This window comes from Camelus ferus, chromosome 13 (assembly GCF_009834535.1).
Source record: "Camelus ferus isolate YT-003-E chromosome 13, BCGSAC_Cfer_1.0, whole genome shotgun sequence".
NCBI lineage: Eukaryota > Metazoa > Chordata > Mammalia > Artiodactyla > Camelidae > Camelus > Camelus ferus.
The window spans coordinates 43,534,389-43,553,969 of NC_045708.1; the positions used below are offsets into that span (position 1 = coordinate 43,534,389).

Consider the following 19,581-nt stretch of genomic DNA (forward strand, 5'->3'; position numbering starts at 1 on the left):
GTTTTAATTTTCCCATCGTCTCCTTTGTTATAGAGAAAATGCAAAGGATAAACTCCTTCATCCTAAGTACCTTGGATGATATTTGAGAAATACTTCTCAGTTTATAATACTTTTGCAGTCACTCACTGGGGGAGCTACCCAGGTAACTGTGGGTAGTTTTTAGTTCTCTTCACCCAGCCAGGTTAGCCTTCTCATTTTCTATGAGGCCAGAAATGGAGACGCAGTTCTATAGATCAGGATTCTTCAGGTCTAGACTTGTACGGACATGACCCAAATTCCCCTGAGCTTCCCCTGATTAGCAGGAGTGGGGTCTTTTGGGGAGCGCTTCCCAAGGGCAACGACTGATACATGTGCACAGACATTTTAACTTTTATCAGAAGAGGCCCCAGTATAAATCAGCCAAGGCTCTCTTTGCCTTTAACAGGGGAAAGCCACAATTGTATTTAATCCCAGTGACAGATCTTGCCAATAAACATGAACCCATCTGGTAATTTGATTCTTATCTTACTCTCTCTTCTCTAGAACCAGTACAACCTCAGTACTCTACTTTAGAATTCTAGTCAAGATGGTGTCAGATCGTACTTTTTAAAATTAAACACCCATGTGTACTCCAATCCATAAATAAGAAGTACACTTTGGCCAGTATGGAGTGATGATATTAATACAGGCCGCATTTCCCTGGGTCACTGAATGTACCAGGCACTGCCCCAATGCCTATAATAGACTGTGCCACATTTAATCTTAACAGATCTCTAAGATGAGGTCCTATTTGCCCCATTTTTCAGATGAACACCCCAAGAGCCAAGGTCACACAGCAAGTTAAGGCAAAGTTAAGACATTGAGAATCAAACTGGAAAATCAAAGTCTGTAGTCAGGTTGACAAGATGATATCCGAAGCCAAGTACTGGTATGAAAGCACATATTCTTAAAAAGGGAAACAGACACTGATCAGGAGCAGAGCAGGGAGAGAAAGCATCCATGACTTAACATTCAAAATCAGAGCATGTCTGATAGGGGCACTGGGTAATGGCGCCATGGGCTTGTTACAAGGGAAAAGGCTGTGTCATTCTCATCTGTACCTGCTGATCAGCCTTGCCTGTGAGGCTACTCCCAGACATCTTTTATTTTAATTGAAGTATAGTTGATTTACAATGTTGTGTTAATTTCTGGTGTACAGCACAGTGATTCAGTTACACACACACACACACACACATATATATATATATTATATTCTTTTTCATTTTTTTAATTATAGGTTATTACAAGATATTGAATATAGTTCCCTGTATAGTCCCTACTATACAGTAGGACTTTGGTATTTATCTGTTTTATATATAGTAGGTTATATCTGCTGGTCCCAAACTCCTAATTTACTCCCACCACCACTTTCCCCTTTGGTAACCATACTTTGTTTTCTGTGTCTGTGAGTCTGTTTCTGTTTTGTAAGTAAGTTCATTTGTACCATTTTTTTTTAGATTCCACATATAAGTAATATCATATGATACTTGTCTTTCTGTGTCTGACTTTCTTCATTTAATATGATAATCTCTAGGTATATCCATGTTGCAAATAGCATTATTTTATTATTTTTTATGGCTGAGTATTATTCCATTGTATATATATCATGTCTTCTTTATCCAGTCATTTGTCAATGGACATTTAGGTTGTTTCCATGTCTTGGCTGTTACAAATAGTGCTGCTGTGAACACTGGGGTGTATGTTATCTTTTCAAATTAGAGTTTTCTCTGGATATATGCTCAGGAGTAGGATTGCTGGATTATATGGTAAGTCAATTTTTAATTTTTTAAGGTATCTCCACACTGTTCTCCATAATGTCTGCACCAATTTAAATTCTTACCATCAGTGTAGGAGGGTTCCCTTTTCTCCACACCCTCTTCAGCATTTATTGTTTGTGGGCTTTTTAATGATGACCATTCTGACCAGTGTGAGATGATACCTCATTGTAGTTTTGATTTGCACCTCTCTGATAATTAGTGATATTGAGCATCTTTTCATGTGCTCCCAGTCATCTTTTTACAGTTACCTTAAATTCTGTAAGAGAGAGCTGCTTTTCCTAACAGTTAGTTTAGAATCAGAAGAGAGCATTGGTTGGGCCATATTTGAGAATCACTTAATAGTACTGTCCTCACTCCTGGGGCATGTGACAGAAATAGAAAATATGGTTCTGACTCTGAGGGTCCAATTTGCTATGTGACATCAAAGCAACAGAGCTGAGAATCTGTCTGATGAATAAATACTGCAGGCAGAGCACCTGTCCTCATTGTTAGCTGCTTCCCATGTGCCCTGCCAGCCCCTCCCCTGTTACAGAACAGACAGATAACTGTTTACCCACCACAGATTGTTTAGACTATGAAAAAGGTGCAAGATATGATTTTGCATCTTTGGGTTCCTACAGCTCTCAGAGTTTCCAAAGCTTGAAGCCAGTCTGAGCTCCCTGGAGCCAGTTAGGCATTTGTATAGAGAAGGCCAAGTGCGGCTTCTTGTCTGCAGGGGAAAGAAAATTGGGGGAAACTTTAGGAAGACCTCAAAGTTTTCTTGGCTCTTTGATGTCTCTTGCAATCAAGTTTGGGTGCGTTAAGTCTAAGTAGATGAGAAACATGAATGGCATTTCTGATGTGATCATGTATGGGTTTCAGAATGATGAAGAATGAGGCTTAAGGAGTCCAAAATACTTTGCTAATAATTCAGGACATTGCAGACAATATTTGGCAGCCTCTCTCCATCCCAAATTTGGGGACTATTTGGTTGGGTTACAGACCAGCTCAGTGGCCTCCCTGCCCACTCAGACTGCTAAGCTCCAGGAGAGATCTGTGAACAGGTTTCATATGTTCTTGTTTTGCTCAAACTGAAATAAAGGGATTGGGTTTCTAGGAAGGGCAAACTCTTTACTGAAGGACTCTTAACTTTTCTGAAACCTCCAAATAGAGAAGAGGAAAATTTGGCAAGCCTGAGCTTTATTAACCCCAGGCCACTTATAGGTGATTGGACATGTGTTAGATCCTATTATTCCCCTTACTGCCAGTGAGATTGTTTGTTAATAATAATTTTAGCCAGGCCCTGCATTTGTGTGATGATTTCATTTAGAAAGCATACTACATGCATATTGCATACAAAATACATATTACATATGTATTTATAGATCTAGGTATATACATTTACACACATAACATAAGGGAAGATATGGGGAGGAACACCCAACCCAGCACTGGAGTAAAAGTCAGAGTTTAGAGAAGGTGTCCTGGAACAGATAATATGGAGCTGAGTCGTCTAGAAGGATATGCACAGTTAATCAGGGGAAGGTGAGAGGGGCTGCCTTTTAGGCAGAGAGAGGAGAATTTATGAAGATTCAGAGAGGAGAGAGAAAGTGGCTCAGTTGGAGAATTTCTAGGCTGTGATGGGTTTGGTAAAAATGATGGGGCGAAGGGTGGATGAAATGATCACATGTATGATTAGACCAAATAAATAAAAGCCAGGTCAGAAAGGTCTCATATGCCATGGGGAATGTCTAAAGAATGATAAGTAAGGGAAATGATACAATTAGGTTTGTGTATGAAGAAAGATCATTGTGCTAGGGGTGTGGAAGTTGGAGACTCTGAGTAGGGCTTATGGAGGACAGTATCTGAGGCAGGGAAACCAGTTTCATTGCTGTTGCAGAAATCCAAGCAAGAAATGGTACAGGACTGGACTCATGTGATGGCAGTGGGGAGAAACACAAAGGCTTGTGTTTGAGAAATAGAGTTGACAGTACATGTGACCTAACATGGGGCAGATGAGAGCGATCAAGAAGTTAAGAATGTGTCCTGTTGCTTGGGTAAATAAGTACCATTTACTGAGACAGGGACCCCAGAACAAGAATCACCCTGGGAAAAGGGATGGCAGGACCTATTCTGGGCATGTTGATTGGACGTGTAGGTCAGATGTCCTGTATGGAACTCAGGAGCAAGGTCTGAGTTTGGGATAAAAATTTGAAACTCAACAGCATAAACATTGTCATTCTACACATGGGAACGCATTAGCTGACCCCAGGAGAGGTGGTAAGTGAGCCGAGTCCAGGAGGAAAGAGGAAGAGCCCACAGAGAAACAGAGCTGATAAGGGGTAGAGTCTGAACCTGGCCTGGTTTTAAACTTCACATCTTTCCACTGTCTCAAAAAGGAGTAGAATTAAGCCATCCAGTGTTTCACCTTTCTTGAGAGCATGTTAAGTCCTAGAATCATTATGTATATTATACCACTTAAGACTTGCACAAAACTCAGTGGTAGATGAGAGTATCTCCATTTATAGATGAGGAAGCTGAGTCTCAGAGAGCCTCACAGGTATGTGGCTAGGACACCATTCCAAACCAGAAATGAAACCCAGGTTTGTCTGGCTCCGAGGTCTATGCTCATATTACTGAACCATGTTTACTGCCTTCAAGATAAGATGTTGTTCCTCACCATTTTGTAGGAGAGGCAAACGGCTCGTTGCAATTCAGTCTGAGAAGTGTAAAAAGAGAGGTGAATGCTGAGCTCCCGTTCGTAAACAGAATTCTCTGTGCTCTTTTTTGTTCTGTGTAGTGAACTGGGAGTTGGCTGGCATGTGCATAATTTTTTTTTTCCTGGTAAGATGATAGCACAGTCCATTTGGAGGGAGAGATGAGACACCACGGAAATACCCAATCCCACACATGCCTGCGGCTGCCCTCTAACGTTCCCAACCTGGCTGGAGGCACTCAAAACAAAACCTCCTGTTCCCTCCCAGGACCACTGGCGCCTGGAGCCTGCCTCCTGCCCCTGCCAGAGGCTTAGGCCAAGCTGGGGATGTTGGGGTGGGGAAAGGCAGAGCGGACGTTGCTGGAGTAGCTCCCTGCCCTGAGCCCAGTCATCGCTTGCAGAAAGAGGTGTGAGCAGGCGCCTGGGCTTTATCACTGCAGGGAAACTCGGCAGACAGTAGCACAGCCTTAGGTGAAACTCAGCCAGTGACATCCACTAATGGAGCCAGCTTGGGCATAAACATGAAAAGAGGCAGGAGCACGTGGAGAGAGACTGCTAATCCCAACTCTACCATTTCTGATCCTTCTGATTCTGAGTAGTCTGCTTACCCTCCTGGTCCCTGTGTCTTCACCTGTAAAACGGGATGTGTTTGTTTGACTCCACATACTAGTAGGGTTATACTAAGTCTGAATGTAAATATACACTCAGAAGTCACTTGATACCTGAGTTACTCCCCAGCCCCATCCTGCCCTCCAGTCCCTACTAGATTGTAAACTTCAAGGGGACAGGGCTTATGTCATTTATGTGGCTCTGGATACCCATCTTTCTATCTTTTCATGTTTAAAACAGTAGTTTGAACTCAGTGTGTATCCAAGTAAAATTTGCTGAAGATTTATTCAGCTAATGTAAGGTGTTAAACACAGTAGCCATTAAATACAACCTGTGAAGCTGGCAGTCAAGAAAACCCCCTAGTAATCTTGGCCACAGGTCAGAGAGGTAGTAGAGCAAAGTGAGTACTAAGAGAAGCCCCAGGAGACAACCCTGTGCACCCCAGGCCATGTGAGGACAGAGTCTGTGTTGCAATCACTTGCTGGAGAGTTCTGATTGGCCAGCTGGGATAGAATGACTCAACTTTCTGGAATCTCAGAGATCCTCAAAGACAAAAGAGGTATTTAATTTCTCTAGTCCAATCTATTTATTTATAGATAAGGAGAATAAGGTCTAGAAAGGAAAGTAAGTTGGTAGATCGTAACTTGTATCTGCTTGGATCTTGCAATTGCTCCTCTTCTATTTACTCACTCTTTGACCTTCTTCAGCATAGACTTCCTCATTTGTGGAGTTAAGTATAAGAATAGGACCTGTCTCATTGGGTTGTCATGAGTATTAAATGTGATAATATCTGTAAAGGGCCTTTAAGAGTTTGGCACATAATAAACCCACAATAACTGTTTGCAATTACTACTTTTTTTATTATTATTTCTTCTTATTGCCTGACTTTGAAGGTGGTTTCACTGAGGCTTTTTTCAGCCACCACGTTTTAAAAATGGAATCTTTGACAAGCAGTGTAGGGTATGTTGATGGAAAAATATGCCCATCCTTTAAACCATATGATTTTTTATATAAAGTAAAATGCAAAACCTTAAACCCTACTGAAAATCAAAATGCTTGTACAGCTTTCGTGACTCTGAGCCTTGCTCTCCCTTTCCACCTGAGGAAACCCTTATTCATCCTTCAAGGCCTAACTCTGTGTGGCCACCTCTGTGAAGTGCTCACTCTTCTCCCAGGCACTTTGGGATTCGACCACCCTCCTCACCTACGTTACTGTAGCACCTGGCATGTCTTGTTGTAATTTTTTTATTTCCATCTCTGTCTGCCTGGTCTGACTAGGGGCTCCTTGAGGAAAAGGGCCATGCCTTAGTATGAATTCATCTTCTTCTTATTATTATTTTGCATTATTATTTGTATAGCCTTGTTGATGATCTCAGTGCCTGGCATATAGTATGCAACCAAATGTTTTGTTTTATTGACAGTTTTTATAACTTTATTTATATCACATATAATTAAAGAATATATCAAAGGTCTCCATATGCTTTAAACAATACTAAATTGAATATTTGTACCACTACCCATGAAAAAGAATATTTTGAAAGAGAGTATTACCAGTACCTTTTAAGTGCAGAGTATTTTGACTATATGATTAAATAACTGTTAACTATTTTCTTGTTGCATTTTGCTTAATGTTCTGGCTCTTCAAGTAATTTTGAATCTTGATTTGGATGTGGCTCACCATAAGTAGTCCTCCCAAGTTTATACCATCTGAAAATATAGTGACTTTGCTTCTGTATTGTCTTCTACTTCTTCATTGAAAACATTGACTAAATAAGACCAAGAAGGAATCTAGAGACCTCCTTACATGGCTGCAGTTACTTCTGGCTGTGGTCATTCAACCTAGTCATCTGACGATTCCATCACACGAATCTCGTTTGAAGGAGAACTAATGTTTACTTGGTATTTAACATATAATAAGCTGTTTATATGTGGCAGCTTATTTAAAATTTTTTAATGAAAGTACTGGGGATTGAACCCAGGGCCTTGTGCTACCACTCAGCTATACCCACCCCATAAGCTTATTTAATTTTCACTACAGTCCTCCCACATTTATATCATTCCTCCCATTTTGGAACAGAGGAAACTGAAGCTCAGAAAGATTGCCTTGTGTAAGATCACCTGCCAGAACATGATAGGATAGAATCAAGACAGATCTTTGACTCAACCCTTGTTCTCTCCTCTGCTGTTTACAAATATATCAGGGAAAACTGATCGAAAGCCTTTTGCATATGAAGATTCCCTAACCTACTTGTCATCAAGGCCAGGAGGTTGGTTCAATTTGAGTGAATCTATGTTGGTTCTAATAGCCCTTACTTTCTGCCCTTGAAAGGTAAATGAAGGACCCAAAGAAGCAATGGTAACCTAAAAATGAGGCCATACTTTGGCAGAGACAAATCTAGAACCTGTGGAGCCTGACTGCTTTGTATTTTCATAACCTTGGGCATGTGTAACAGTCTCTGCCTCAGCTTACACGTCTGTAAATAGAAATAATGATAGAATCTTCTCTTAGGGTCACTGTGAGGATTAAGTGATTTAACTCCTGTAATAGGCTTAGAATAAGGCCTTGAATAGTACCTGGTCAGTCTTAGCTGTTGTTGCCAGCAGCACATTATTACTGGGAAGTCCGTGTCCTGTATGGACACATGTCATTAGTGGAGCAAAATGTGTTCCTTCCTTCCTTCCTTTTGGGTAACAGAGCAGCCTTCACAAAAATGGAAAGAGCTTTCACAAAAATGTTTTTAAGATTTAGATTTACTGCAGAGGATTAAAGCACACATAAATACACACATGTGCAGCCTCTCTTCCTCCCTCCCTCCCTCCCCCCGACCCCTGCCTCTCTCCCTCTCTCCCCCTCCCTCCTCTCTCTCTCTCTCAAAACAATCACTTGTTTTCTCCCAGAGTTTGGGAGTGATTGGAAGTGCTCTGGGGAACATGTTTCTCTTTGTTTCCTTGCTATAGTCAGAAATTCTGATAGGACGTGTGCACCACTGCAAATAAGTGAGCCCAAACAGGAGTCCGCTCCTAACCTTCTCTCTGGATGGAGCCAGGCAGAGCCTTCACCTAACACTCCTGAGCAGCAGTGGAGTTCTGCTGCAGCTGATGCAGTAACACCTTTCAATCACGGGGTCTAGGTTTTCAGGGGTGGTGATGGTGCAAAACCTTCCTGAGCGATTAATGTACACAAGTTTTGTCTGTTTGTTTTTTCAAAAGCATATACTGGGGTGTGAGGCCGATATCTGCCTGGGTTTAAGTCCCACGTTGGCCATTTACTAACTGTGTGACTGTGGACAACATGCAACCTCTCTGAGACTAATCTGTCAAATGGGGCTGGATGAGTTCTGGAAGGGAAGGGGTGTGGGGCATGAAAAGAGGTGACTTGACTTTGGTGGGTGTCCATCGCCTGTTTCAACCCTGGATCCTAAGTGCTTCTGGGGCTGGACTGTCTTATTCACCCCAAAGCAGCTTGGGGATGCGGTTTCGGGCAGTCATTTCTAGGGTTGGCATATGGTAACATTTTTACTGACAAAGACAAAGTGGCAAAAATGTAAACCATGTAGTGTGTGCTTCTTCTGTCTAGAACACTCTCTAATCATACACACACACACACAGATATTCACAAACACAGACAGATACACATATACTCACACCTGAATAATTTCTATGTATGTTTTCATCTTAATTCAAATATCACTTCCTCAGAAAAGCCTTCCCTGACCCCTGACTGGATTAGGTACCTCACTTATAAGCTCTTATAATACCTTTTGATATTCCTTCTTTACTTATTACAGTTTATCATTACACATTTGTGTTTTAGGGTGACCAGCTGTCCCAGTTTGCCCAGTACTGAGGGTTTTCCAAGACACGGGACTTTTGGTGCTAAAACAGGGAGAATCCTGGCCAGCTCTGAAGCATTGGTCACTCTAGTTTACCCCGCTTTCAAGAGGGCAGCCCCATGAAGGTGGGGACTATGCTTTTTTGTTTACATTTTCTTGCAGTGTCTGGATCACAATAGGAACTCAGGAAACATCTGTGGAACTCATAAAGGAATAAGTGAACACGTCCATGGAAGCCAAACTGTCTTTTCTTACAGAAAAGAAAAACCTTTTTTTTTCCCCTGAGATGATTCTTTTCATTTTAGGTATTTATTGTCCTCTTTTTATATATTATCTTTATTTGACAAAATTTAAAGTTAACGATACTATGTAATCTCCTACCTTCCCTCACACTCTTCCTTTTTGAGGGTTGGAAATCCTAGTGATTTGAGGCCTTACCAGTTTAATGAAAGGAGAACCAGAGTAGTCGACATCCAGACGTTTAAAGAAGGTTTATCCGTTTGCTACAATGCTGTACTGTAAACTTCATGAGGACAGAAATTATGGATATGTTTAGTGCACTTCTATATCCCCAGGCGTAGTACCAAGCATATAGTAAGGGCTGAAATAAATATCTGTGGAATAAACAAACGACTAGATTCTCTGCCCAGCCTCAAGACATGCAGGAATAGACCCGGTGTGCCCAATTCCGTTTTCCTCCTCCTCTCTAATACACCCTTCCACAACCATAATATGACTGCAGTGTTCATCCCTGCTGGATGGATGAGAAGCTCATGCTATTCCAAGTGAATGAACACGTGGTCCATCCCTGCCTGTCCTGGCTCATGTCTTGATGTACTTTCCTAACACCTAAATGAATTTCTATTGCTACCAAAAAAAAAAAAAAAGTTGCCGTATCTTGACCACTAAGAGCACCTATCTCTCCCCTGCATGGCTTTGTTCAAGCTGTTCCCTTGCCTGTTCTACTTCATCTAGCTAACCAGTCTGATTTAGTATTTTCTTTAAGAAGCCACCTCTGGACCATTTCATTCCTCACCTGCTGTGCCCCTCCACAACATTTTATGTTGTCTTTACCGTCCCATGGACCACACTGCTTTCTCTTTTGCTGTTTACTTATCTAACCCCCAACCCCAGACAAGGGGCTTCTTGAAGACAAGAATTCTTTCTGATTCATCTCTGTATCCCCAGCACCCAGTAAAGGTAGATAGTATGCTGTTAGCTGGCCCATAACTGTTTGTAGGAGGAAGGGGGTGTGTCAGTCATCTATTGCCATAAAAATGCTGGGTAGAAACAAACATAAAACCCTAGCAACATGTAGCAGGACGTGTATTTTTGTTCACAAGTCTGTCGGTTGGGTGACTCTAGTGATCTGGGCTCGCCAGCTGCTGGTTGACTAGGAGGACTTGCTGATCATATTTGAGTTCTCTCATGTATCTGAAACATCACCTGTGACAGCTGGGCTGATTCAGCGGGCTGCATGTGTTCCATCCAGCAGGCTGGCATGGGTGTATTCCCGTGGCAGAGGGAGACGGACAGGAGGAAGAGAAGAAGCACATAGTTCTTGAGGCCCAAGCCTGGAAAACTGGCACAGTGTCACTTCCACCTCATTCTGGTGGCCAAAACAAATCACTTGACTTATTGACCCAGATTCAAGGGGCAGTGACCCCACCTCTCAGTGAGAGGAGCTGCCAAGTCATATTGCAGAGCGAGTGGGTGCAGGGAGGGCTAGAAGGTGGGGACCATTATTGCAGTCAGTCTGCCACGGAGAGGGAGCCATCTAGGAACTGTCCCATCAGTTTCTTTCCAAAATTATCTCTTTTGCTACCGTGACATCTGAATGAATTTATCAGAAAGGTTTCCAAAGATGAAGCCATGCCCGTCCTTTGGAGGGAGTGACTTCCCCACCATCAAAGATATTTAATAAGAAGCTGAGTTCCATGATCATAGAAACATTAGATGGGAGGGGGATAAAGCTTGTTCTAGCCTTGAGGATCAGTGTTTTCACATACTTTGCCCCTTTCTTTCTAGATCAGCAAAGACCCGATTTTTGTACCAGGAATCTGGGGTCCTTATTTCTCAGCCATGGTCCCTGGATTCTGGCTGAATGAAGGTGGTCAGAGTGTTACTGGAAAGTTGGTAAGTTGTCCCTTTCTGAGTATGGTCTTTAATGTTTTTACACCCTTGACTGGTCTGTTTTGTCACACCACCCATATACCCAGTCTCTGAAGATTAGCAGACTCCTACACTGGAATTAACTTTCTCTTAGGGTACAGCCTCACATCACATATGGAGCATATGCAGTCTGTGTTTGCCAAAGGAATAAATGTTGGTCCAGGCATTGATGCCTAACCCATCTTCTCACCTAGCTTTCTTTCACATAACAACCCAGTTTTCTCATGGCAACAAGCATGATGTTTTACTTTGTAAAAAGGACTGTGTTAATCTCCAGCCAGAACCCTTCAATGGTTCCCCATAGCCCTGGGAATAGTTCAGATAGTTTTCTGGGCACATCGTTCACTTTGTGGTCTGTCCTCTCCAATCCCACACATGGACTTGTCACTAAAGCCAGATTGCCCTACTCACAGCTTCCCCATGGCTTATGGTATTCCACTCCTCTGTGCTTGTATATATGCTTCTTTTCCTACTCAGAGAGTCTTACTTGTTCTTTAACACACAACTCCGGTTCTTAGCACATCCTGTGATAATCTGTCTTTTTCAGAAATCTATGAACTCTTTAAAGGTGCGGGCCATATCATACTTCTCTTTGTATCCATTTCAATGCCTGGTTCATAGAAGGTGCTTAGAGAAGCTGTGTTGAATTCGTGGGGTTGTCTCATAGGGACGACAGAAGGTCTATAAAAGTGCGATGAGTACTCTACCAGAGGTACAAGGCACAGAGTTGATACAAAGCTACATGAAGAAATGCTTTGCAGGGGGTAAAGTGTTTGTGCTGAGCCTGAAAGATAAATAGGGACCAACCAGACAAAGAAAGGTAGGGATATTCTTCCAGGTAGGAGAAACTGGCATAGGAACAAAGACACGGGAGTGAACAATAACAAGGCATATTTGAGGGTAATTGCAGAGTTTCAGTCGTGGTGTAAACTGTTCTTAGAAAAATGACTTACAGTAAAAGTTAGCTGGGCGGGGACCACACAGAAGAAGTCCCTGTAAAATATGCTAAGGAGTTGAACTTTAGGTAGTAGACCAAGGGGAAGAGGTAAAAGATTGGAAGAATGATGGATGTTGTCAGATCTCTATTATAAAAACTGGCTAGCAGCTGGCAGGAAGAAGGCCTTTAGGGCACATGGCTGAACATTGAGAGACCAGCTTTAGTGGGTTAGTCCACAGACAAAAAGCCATGAGGGCTTGAATGAGGGCAGTGGCAACAATGACTGAGAACTGAGGTCAAGAAATCAGCAGACCTCAGAGGGATTAAATGTGGAAAGCAAGGGAAAATGAGACCCAGGCTGAATTACCCAACCTCACATTTACTATGTTAGATTGAAATCATCTGTTTATGGTCTGATCCCCTACCAGTTCTTCTGAATGTTCAGCCAAATGAAAAGTGAACTGATTCCAAGCTGGATGTGCCTACAAGTAACCAGTCATTTCCATTTCTTAGTGTATTTCTATTTTATTCTTAGCTGCCTCAAATTCTCTCAGAGTTGATGGAAGCATAGGTGGATAGCTGGATTCAAAGAGCATGTTTTGTGCCTTTACTTTTGTACCAGGCTAGAGAGATGAATTAGACCCCTGTTAGTCCCTGGTTTTAAGGGGCTCCTTGTCTAGTCAGAGGGCTCGGTGAGTATAAAATAAATAACATCTGATTGGTCTTAATAATCAGGGCTAGAAAAATCAAGAAGACATCACTCAATGCCTAAGGTGCAGTGGGATTAGAACTTTACATTCTCCTGTTTAAACTAGTGTCCTGTATTTATACAACTTTCAACTTAAATAGCCACTCCCTTTCTATGACACATTGAAAACCCATTACTGAAACATAGCCCTTTTCAAGACCACATCATGGTATAATTACCCTTAGGAGACCCAGAACTCATAGATGACACAACCAAGAGTCCTTTTTTTTTTTTATCAAGGATAACAATCCAGTAAACCAGCTCTTTGTGCAGGATTCATTGTCCATGAAGCTGTCTATCCACAGGTTTTCAGAGACTTAGTATGCTAGTTGAACATCTGTGTCAGTCTGGAAATGCTTTTCCCAGTATTCAGCCCAAAGTTTGCTCTGTTGCTATGGATATAAGCCATCTTTGCCCAAACATCATGACGTATCTTGGTGGACAAGAATTGGTTACGCCTGTTTCCTGAGCCCGAATTTGAATTTTTAAAAAGTGAACATTTTTTGACCATTAATAAAACCTTCATAACAGTCCACTGTGGTTTTTTTGACAAGAATCATGGGAATTGCTAACCTTTATCTAGTTAGTTGGTTTTGCGCCATTAACTAATGAAGCTCCATGAGGGTTCCACTTAGGGCACATCTATGTATATAAGTTCACTGGATGTAGGGATGGGGCATGATTGACCTGTGGGTTACAGAGAGTGAAATCTAAGGAAGTCCAAAAGCTAATATAATAGGGCACAAATCTGCATCAAGCACAAAAATGACTAATAAACCATCAGTCCAGAGAAGCCAAGCAAAGAGAAAGAAACCACCTACAGAATGAAGAGATAAGAGAAGAGAAACAATGATGATGGTAATAATCACAACAATAACTGTACCTTACTGAGCGTGTTTTCCTGTGGGAAAGATTTATACATATAATCTTGTTAATCCTTGAATGATATTCATAATGATCACAATGACTAATATTTATTTTGAAGGCTTATTTCCCAGTCTCAATTCCAAGAGCTTTTCATGTACTGTTTTATTTGATCCTCTTAAAACTCACACAGGTTAAGTACAGTTATTATCCCTATTTTACAGATGAGGGACTAAAACTAAGGACGGCAAGCACAGCCTGGAGAGATGCCCGGTGTACCACCAATGCCCTTTCTATGCAGTTCCTTTGCTACTCACTCACCTTTTTTCCCCATTTACTTAATTCTGGTTTATTCTTTTGTAAATTCTTATCACTGGTTTTACAGCTCACTGTCATCAGATGGAACACTGTAAGAGGAAGTTACATCTTTTTGTTCTGTGTTTCATGTGGGCATCTTCTCCCATACTCTGTGTCTAAAAGGGTCTGCCCTGTTATTTCCTTGTCCATGAAATAACGATAAACACACTGTCGTCAGTCCACTTTCTAAAGCAGAAGAGACGAGAAAGAAGAAAAGGGAAATAAAGGAGGGGAATGAAGAGAGGGAAAAAAAGAAAAAGACAAAAATTATCTAAATTCTAGATTTAAAAAAAAATTGTCTCATTTTTACAATTAAATGCAGATCTTCCATCTCTAAGTAAAACCCTTCGTTCCAAGTATGTGAATAGATTGGTACTTAAAAACAAAAAAAATCTCCATCTGGTTAACTTCAGGATGAAGAAGAAAATAGGATAGGATCTTTCCTGGCTCCGCAGCTCTTGCTGTTTCTTCTGACTGGGATTTGGACTTGTTTTTCACTCATTTCAAGCTTGTGCTGCTGATATTTATTTCCTCTCAGAAGGACACGTACCCCATTCCCATGGATGATTTATTTCTGTTCACCAAACACCCATCAAAGATTCTCGTGCTTGTCGATACTCTCTCCAGAAGAGCTATGCAAAAAACATCGCTTTTTGCCCAGACTTTTTCCACAGAACACCGACCCGTGCAGTCACTGTATCCAGATGCTGAAGTTTATTTCCAGCTGGACCTTAGCCATGCCTCTCTCCACACACTCTTCTCTGTCTTACTCGAAGTCATTTTTATTGGGGGGAGGCATTAGGCAAGAGAGGCTAAGACAATTTCCCAAGCCACCCCTGTGGTGGCATTGGCTTTCTGGGACAATTGGGCTTGATGGGGAGTTACCTATGAATTGTTTGAAGCCAGAATTAAAATTTATGAACGTGAGCCACAGGGTCACAATGTAGCTAGCTGCTGCATGCTCTTGGAATTGTAGGATGTGTGTGCATTGTGGCTGCCTCTCTGCCTCCTCCTTCATCACAGTGTCCCTCCGCCTGGGGCCAGCCTCAGAGGGTCAGCCAGTCTTTCATAACTGAGTACACAAAGATCTTGCCCCATACACAGTGCCGTCCGGGTTATGGAGGTAGTGATGTCATCTCTTCCTTCATTCACCCTTTCCATCATGTTACAGAGACTTCCTAAGGGATTACTCTGGGCCAGGCAGGAACATGGTCACATGGTTCCTGTCCTCCAGTGGCTTTTTATCTAGCGAGAAAGTTGGATATAGAACTGATCATTATAGTTTATTGTAAAAGTAGGTTGCACTACCCCTGCAGCCAATTGGGAGAATCATTTATGTCACTGCTAGTTTATGGGGCATAAGCCATTTCACCTCTGCTACCTAGCAGGTGCTCCTTGTGTATTTCAGTCACCCCAGGGTAATAAGGGAAGATGGATGTTTCTTCTCTCTCTCCCATTCCCTGAAGAAAGCTGATAGTCTGAGCCCCGCTTATGTGCCAAGCACACTGAGGCCCTTAAGAGGACTCAGGATTTCACCGGATCCTCACAGCATGTGTATGTAGTCAGTCTTGTTATGTCAGTTTTACTAGTGACCAAACAGGCTCAGAACAGTGAAGTAACTTGATCAAGGTCTTAACAATTGTATGTGGGAGAGCCTTGATTCAAACCTAGGTCAGCTCCTGGAAGCCCCAAATCTTTCCAAAACTGGACGTGACATTTGTAGAGCTGCCTGTCTGATTTTTTCTTACAGTTCTCTTGTAGACTTCCTTGGAAGTAATGATCAGTTATCAGTATCAGTTAACGTGACTTTCTTTTCAAGTCTTTTGAAGCAAATACAGTTGGCAGGCTTTGTAAAGGTCAGTGTTGACAGGATCTAGGTATACAAACTTGGGTGTGTCCCCAGCATCTCACATTAGCTATTTAGAATGACTTCACGGATACAAACACCAGCTCTGCATAAACAGATGCCCCCCGTTCCCTCCTCCTGCCCAGACTTTTGCTGTGGTTTTTTTGTATATTTACCTGGATTCCTACATAGCTTCCTAATTACCTTTGCTACTAACCTCTCCCCCTTTAGCTCCTATGTCTTAATTGAGGCTGCTATAATAAAGGACCACGGATGGGGGTGGTGGTGGTTATAAACAACAGAAATTTATCTCACAATTCTGGAGGCTAGAAGTCCAAGATCAAGGTAGCAGCATGGTCGGGTTCTGGTGAGAGTGCTCTTCTGGGTTGCAGAAGGCTGTTTTCTCCTTATATCCTCAACATGCTGGAAAGGGGAGAACTCTGGTCTCTTTACACTCTTTTATGAGGGCACTAATCCCATTCATCAGGGCTCCACCATCATGACCTAATCACCTCCCAAATGCCACCTCTCAATACTGTCACATTAGTGGTTAGGATTTCAAATATAAATTTTTTGGGGGGGACACAAACATTTAGTCCACATCACCCTCTCTAAAGATTAGAGCTAAAACAATCTTTCTAAAATGTAGACATGACTATGTCACTCTTGATAGGTCTCCAGTTACCTGTAAAGTCAAGTCTAAAGTCTTAGAGTGATGCTTATTTAGACACCCAGTATTTATAGAATGCCTACTATTTTCAAGCTACTGTTCTGATTGAGAAAAAGGCATTGGCAAAAACAGCCCCTTCTGGCCCCACTTCCAAAAATCAGTCCCCTTGTCAAGCTTACATTCTAACAAGAGTAGACTGAAATTTTCAGAATTTCATTTTAATTCTTCTATTTGTATTTTAGGCATTGTTTTTGCATTCTTTTTTAATGACTTTTTTAGGAATTGCAGTAAATAGCCTAAACTTTTCAGTCTACTTAGAATGCATACTGTATTAACATGTAAAATACAAAAAGCATTCAACTCTATAGTTCCATTTACTAGCCCTCCACCTCTTTATGCTGGAGTTTGCCATATGTGTGGTGTCTCTATATATATATGTTGTGCACTCAACAATATAGTAGTTGTTAAATTGTTTGCTTTAAATGATGTATTAGTTTGCTCAGGATGCCATAACAAAATGCCTGGGTGGCTTAACCAATAGACATTTATATTCTTACAGTTCTGGAGGCTAGAAGTTCATCATCAAGGTGCTATTTGTGCTGACAAGTTGGGTTTGTGGTGAGAGTTCTCTTACTGGCTTGTAGATGGTCACCTCTCCACTGTGTCCTTACGTGGCCTTTCCTGGGTGCATGACATAAAGAGAGAGCTCTGGTGGCCCTTCCTCTACTTATAAGGACACCAATTCTATCAGATTAGGGCCCAACCTTTACGACCTCATTTAACCTAAGTTACCTCCATAAAGTCTCCATCTCCAAATGCAGTCATATTAGGGGTTGGGCTTCAACTCTGAATTTTGAAAGGGTACAATTCAGTCCATAATAGTCACACATATTTCAAAGAAATTCTGAGAAACAAAGCATAATCTTTTGTGTTTATAGACATATTTACTATTTCCACTGGTTTTTTTTATTTTTTAGTGAAAATTTAAGTTTCATCTGATATTTCCCTTTAGCCTGGAGAATTTCCTTTAGCATTTCTTTAGTTCTTACAGGTCTCCTGGAAACAACAACAACAACAACAATAAAAAACTTAGTTTTCTTTTTTAAATGAGTTTATTTTACCTTCTATTTTGAAATATATTTTTTGCTTAATATAGAATTCTTATTTCATAGGCATAGGTTTTGTTTTTCCTTCAACACTTAAGAATATCAATATATTGTATTCTGACATTGTTTCTTATGAGAAGTCAACCATCATATATTTTGTTCTTCCCCTGTGTACAGTGTATTCTTTTTTCTGGCTACTTTTAAGATTTTTTTCTTAATGTTAGTTTTTATTATGGTGTGTCTAGATGTGGTGCTTTGAGTGTTTATCCTTCTTCCCCCAGGGAAAAACTAATGCTAAACTTCTTGAATTTGTAAATTGTTGTCTTTCACAAAGTTTGGAAAATCTTTTGCATTTATGTATTTAAATATCTTTTCTGCCCCATTTTCTTTTATTCCTCATACTGTGACTCCAATTACACATATTTAAGACCTTTGGCTATTGTCATATAACCCCTGAGGGATTCTGTTTTGGGGTTTTTTCTTTTCCTCAATATTTCTCTCTCTCTCTCTCAATTAGATACTGTCTATTGATCTTTTTTTCAAATTCATTGACTCTTCTGACTGCCATCTCCAATCAGCTGTTGGGACCATCCACTAAATATTTGTTTTAGATAATAAGTTTATCAATAGTAGAATTTCTACTTTTTAATATTTTCTATTTCTTTCTCATTTCCTATTTGTTAGTTATGAGAATGTTATCCTTTACATCCTTAAGCATTGTTAAACTACCAGCTTTAAAATTCTTGTCTTCTAATTTTAACATCTGTTTTATCTCAGGGTCATTGTCCATTAAATGACCATCCTCTTAAGAATGGATTACATTTTCCTGTTCCTTTATATGTCTAATAATTTGGGGGTCTTATCCTGAACATTGTAATTGTTATATTATAGAGACACTTGATTATTCTTATTTCTCTGCAGAGTATTTTTTTTAAGCAGTAGTTTATTTGGCTGAACTCAAACTCCCAAGTTTTGTCTCTCCTGTGATGAGCAACTACTGAAATCTTTGCTGAGTTCTTTAAGTCTTAGCTGGGCTACTTATAACATAATTCAGAGATCATACAGAGATTAAGGCAACATTTACATGCATAGTGTCGAGCTCTCTTTCTATACTTCTCTCCTTTCTGAGATCTCCCTACCCCTTACTTTCTAGTTGCTATGGTTGCCTTGAACTCTGACCTCTCATTACTTAACTAGGAAGACTACATATTTCTGTCTGAGTATTAGCTGTCCTGCATGGTGCTGATTGAGGCCTGCCCTCAGACAAAAATCTGTAAAATCAAGAAACACACATAATGCTGTTTTCATCTTCCATGTATCTATTTCTCTTCAGTTTCTACCTGGCTTTGATCACTTTCCAGTATCTTCGGAGAATTACTTTATGTATTTTGGTCAGCATTTATAATTGTTATCGGGGGGAAATTTGTATTATAAGAGATATTCAGTTATTTTAAGAAGTGAAACTCCTGAATAATTTCTTTTAAAGCAAATAGGATTATGACTCTTCCCTGATTAAAACCCCTCTGTTGGCCATCTGTATGTTTTCATCAGAAAAATGCCTATTTAGGTCTTCTGTCCATTTTTTGATTGGGTTGTTTGTTTTTTTGATATTGAGTTGTATGAGCCGTTTGTATATTTTGGATACTAACCCCTTGTTGGCTGCATCATTTGCAAATATTTTCTCCCATTCTGTATGTTGTCTTTTCATTTTTGTTGATGGTTTCCTTTGCTATACAAAGCTTATAAATTTGATTAGGTACCATTTGTTTATTTTTGCTTTTGTTTCTTTTGCTTTGGGAGACATCTAAGAAAACATTGCTACAATTTATGTCAAAAAATATTTTGCCTATGTTCTCTTCTAGGATTTTTATGGTGTCATGTCTTACATTTAAACCTTTAAACAATTTTGAGTTTATTTGTGTATGGTGTGAGGGAGTATTCTAACTTC

At 40.6% G+C, this 19,581-nt stretch overlaps 1 protein-coding gene across 1 annotated transcript in view; it reads left to right on the forward strand.

The window, feature by feature from the left end:
• FGGY (FGGY carbohydrate kinase domain containing) overlaps nucleotides 1-19,581 on the forward strand; it is a 300,360-nt gene that overhangs the window by 226,803 nt on the left and 53,976 nt on the right. The window contains 1 exon segment of the mRNA XM_032494401.1: nucleotides 10,962-11,069. Within this exon segment, the coding sequence (XP_032350292.1) occupies nucleotides 10,962-11,069 (108 nt within the window).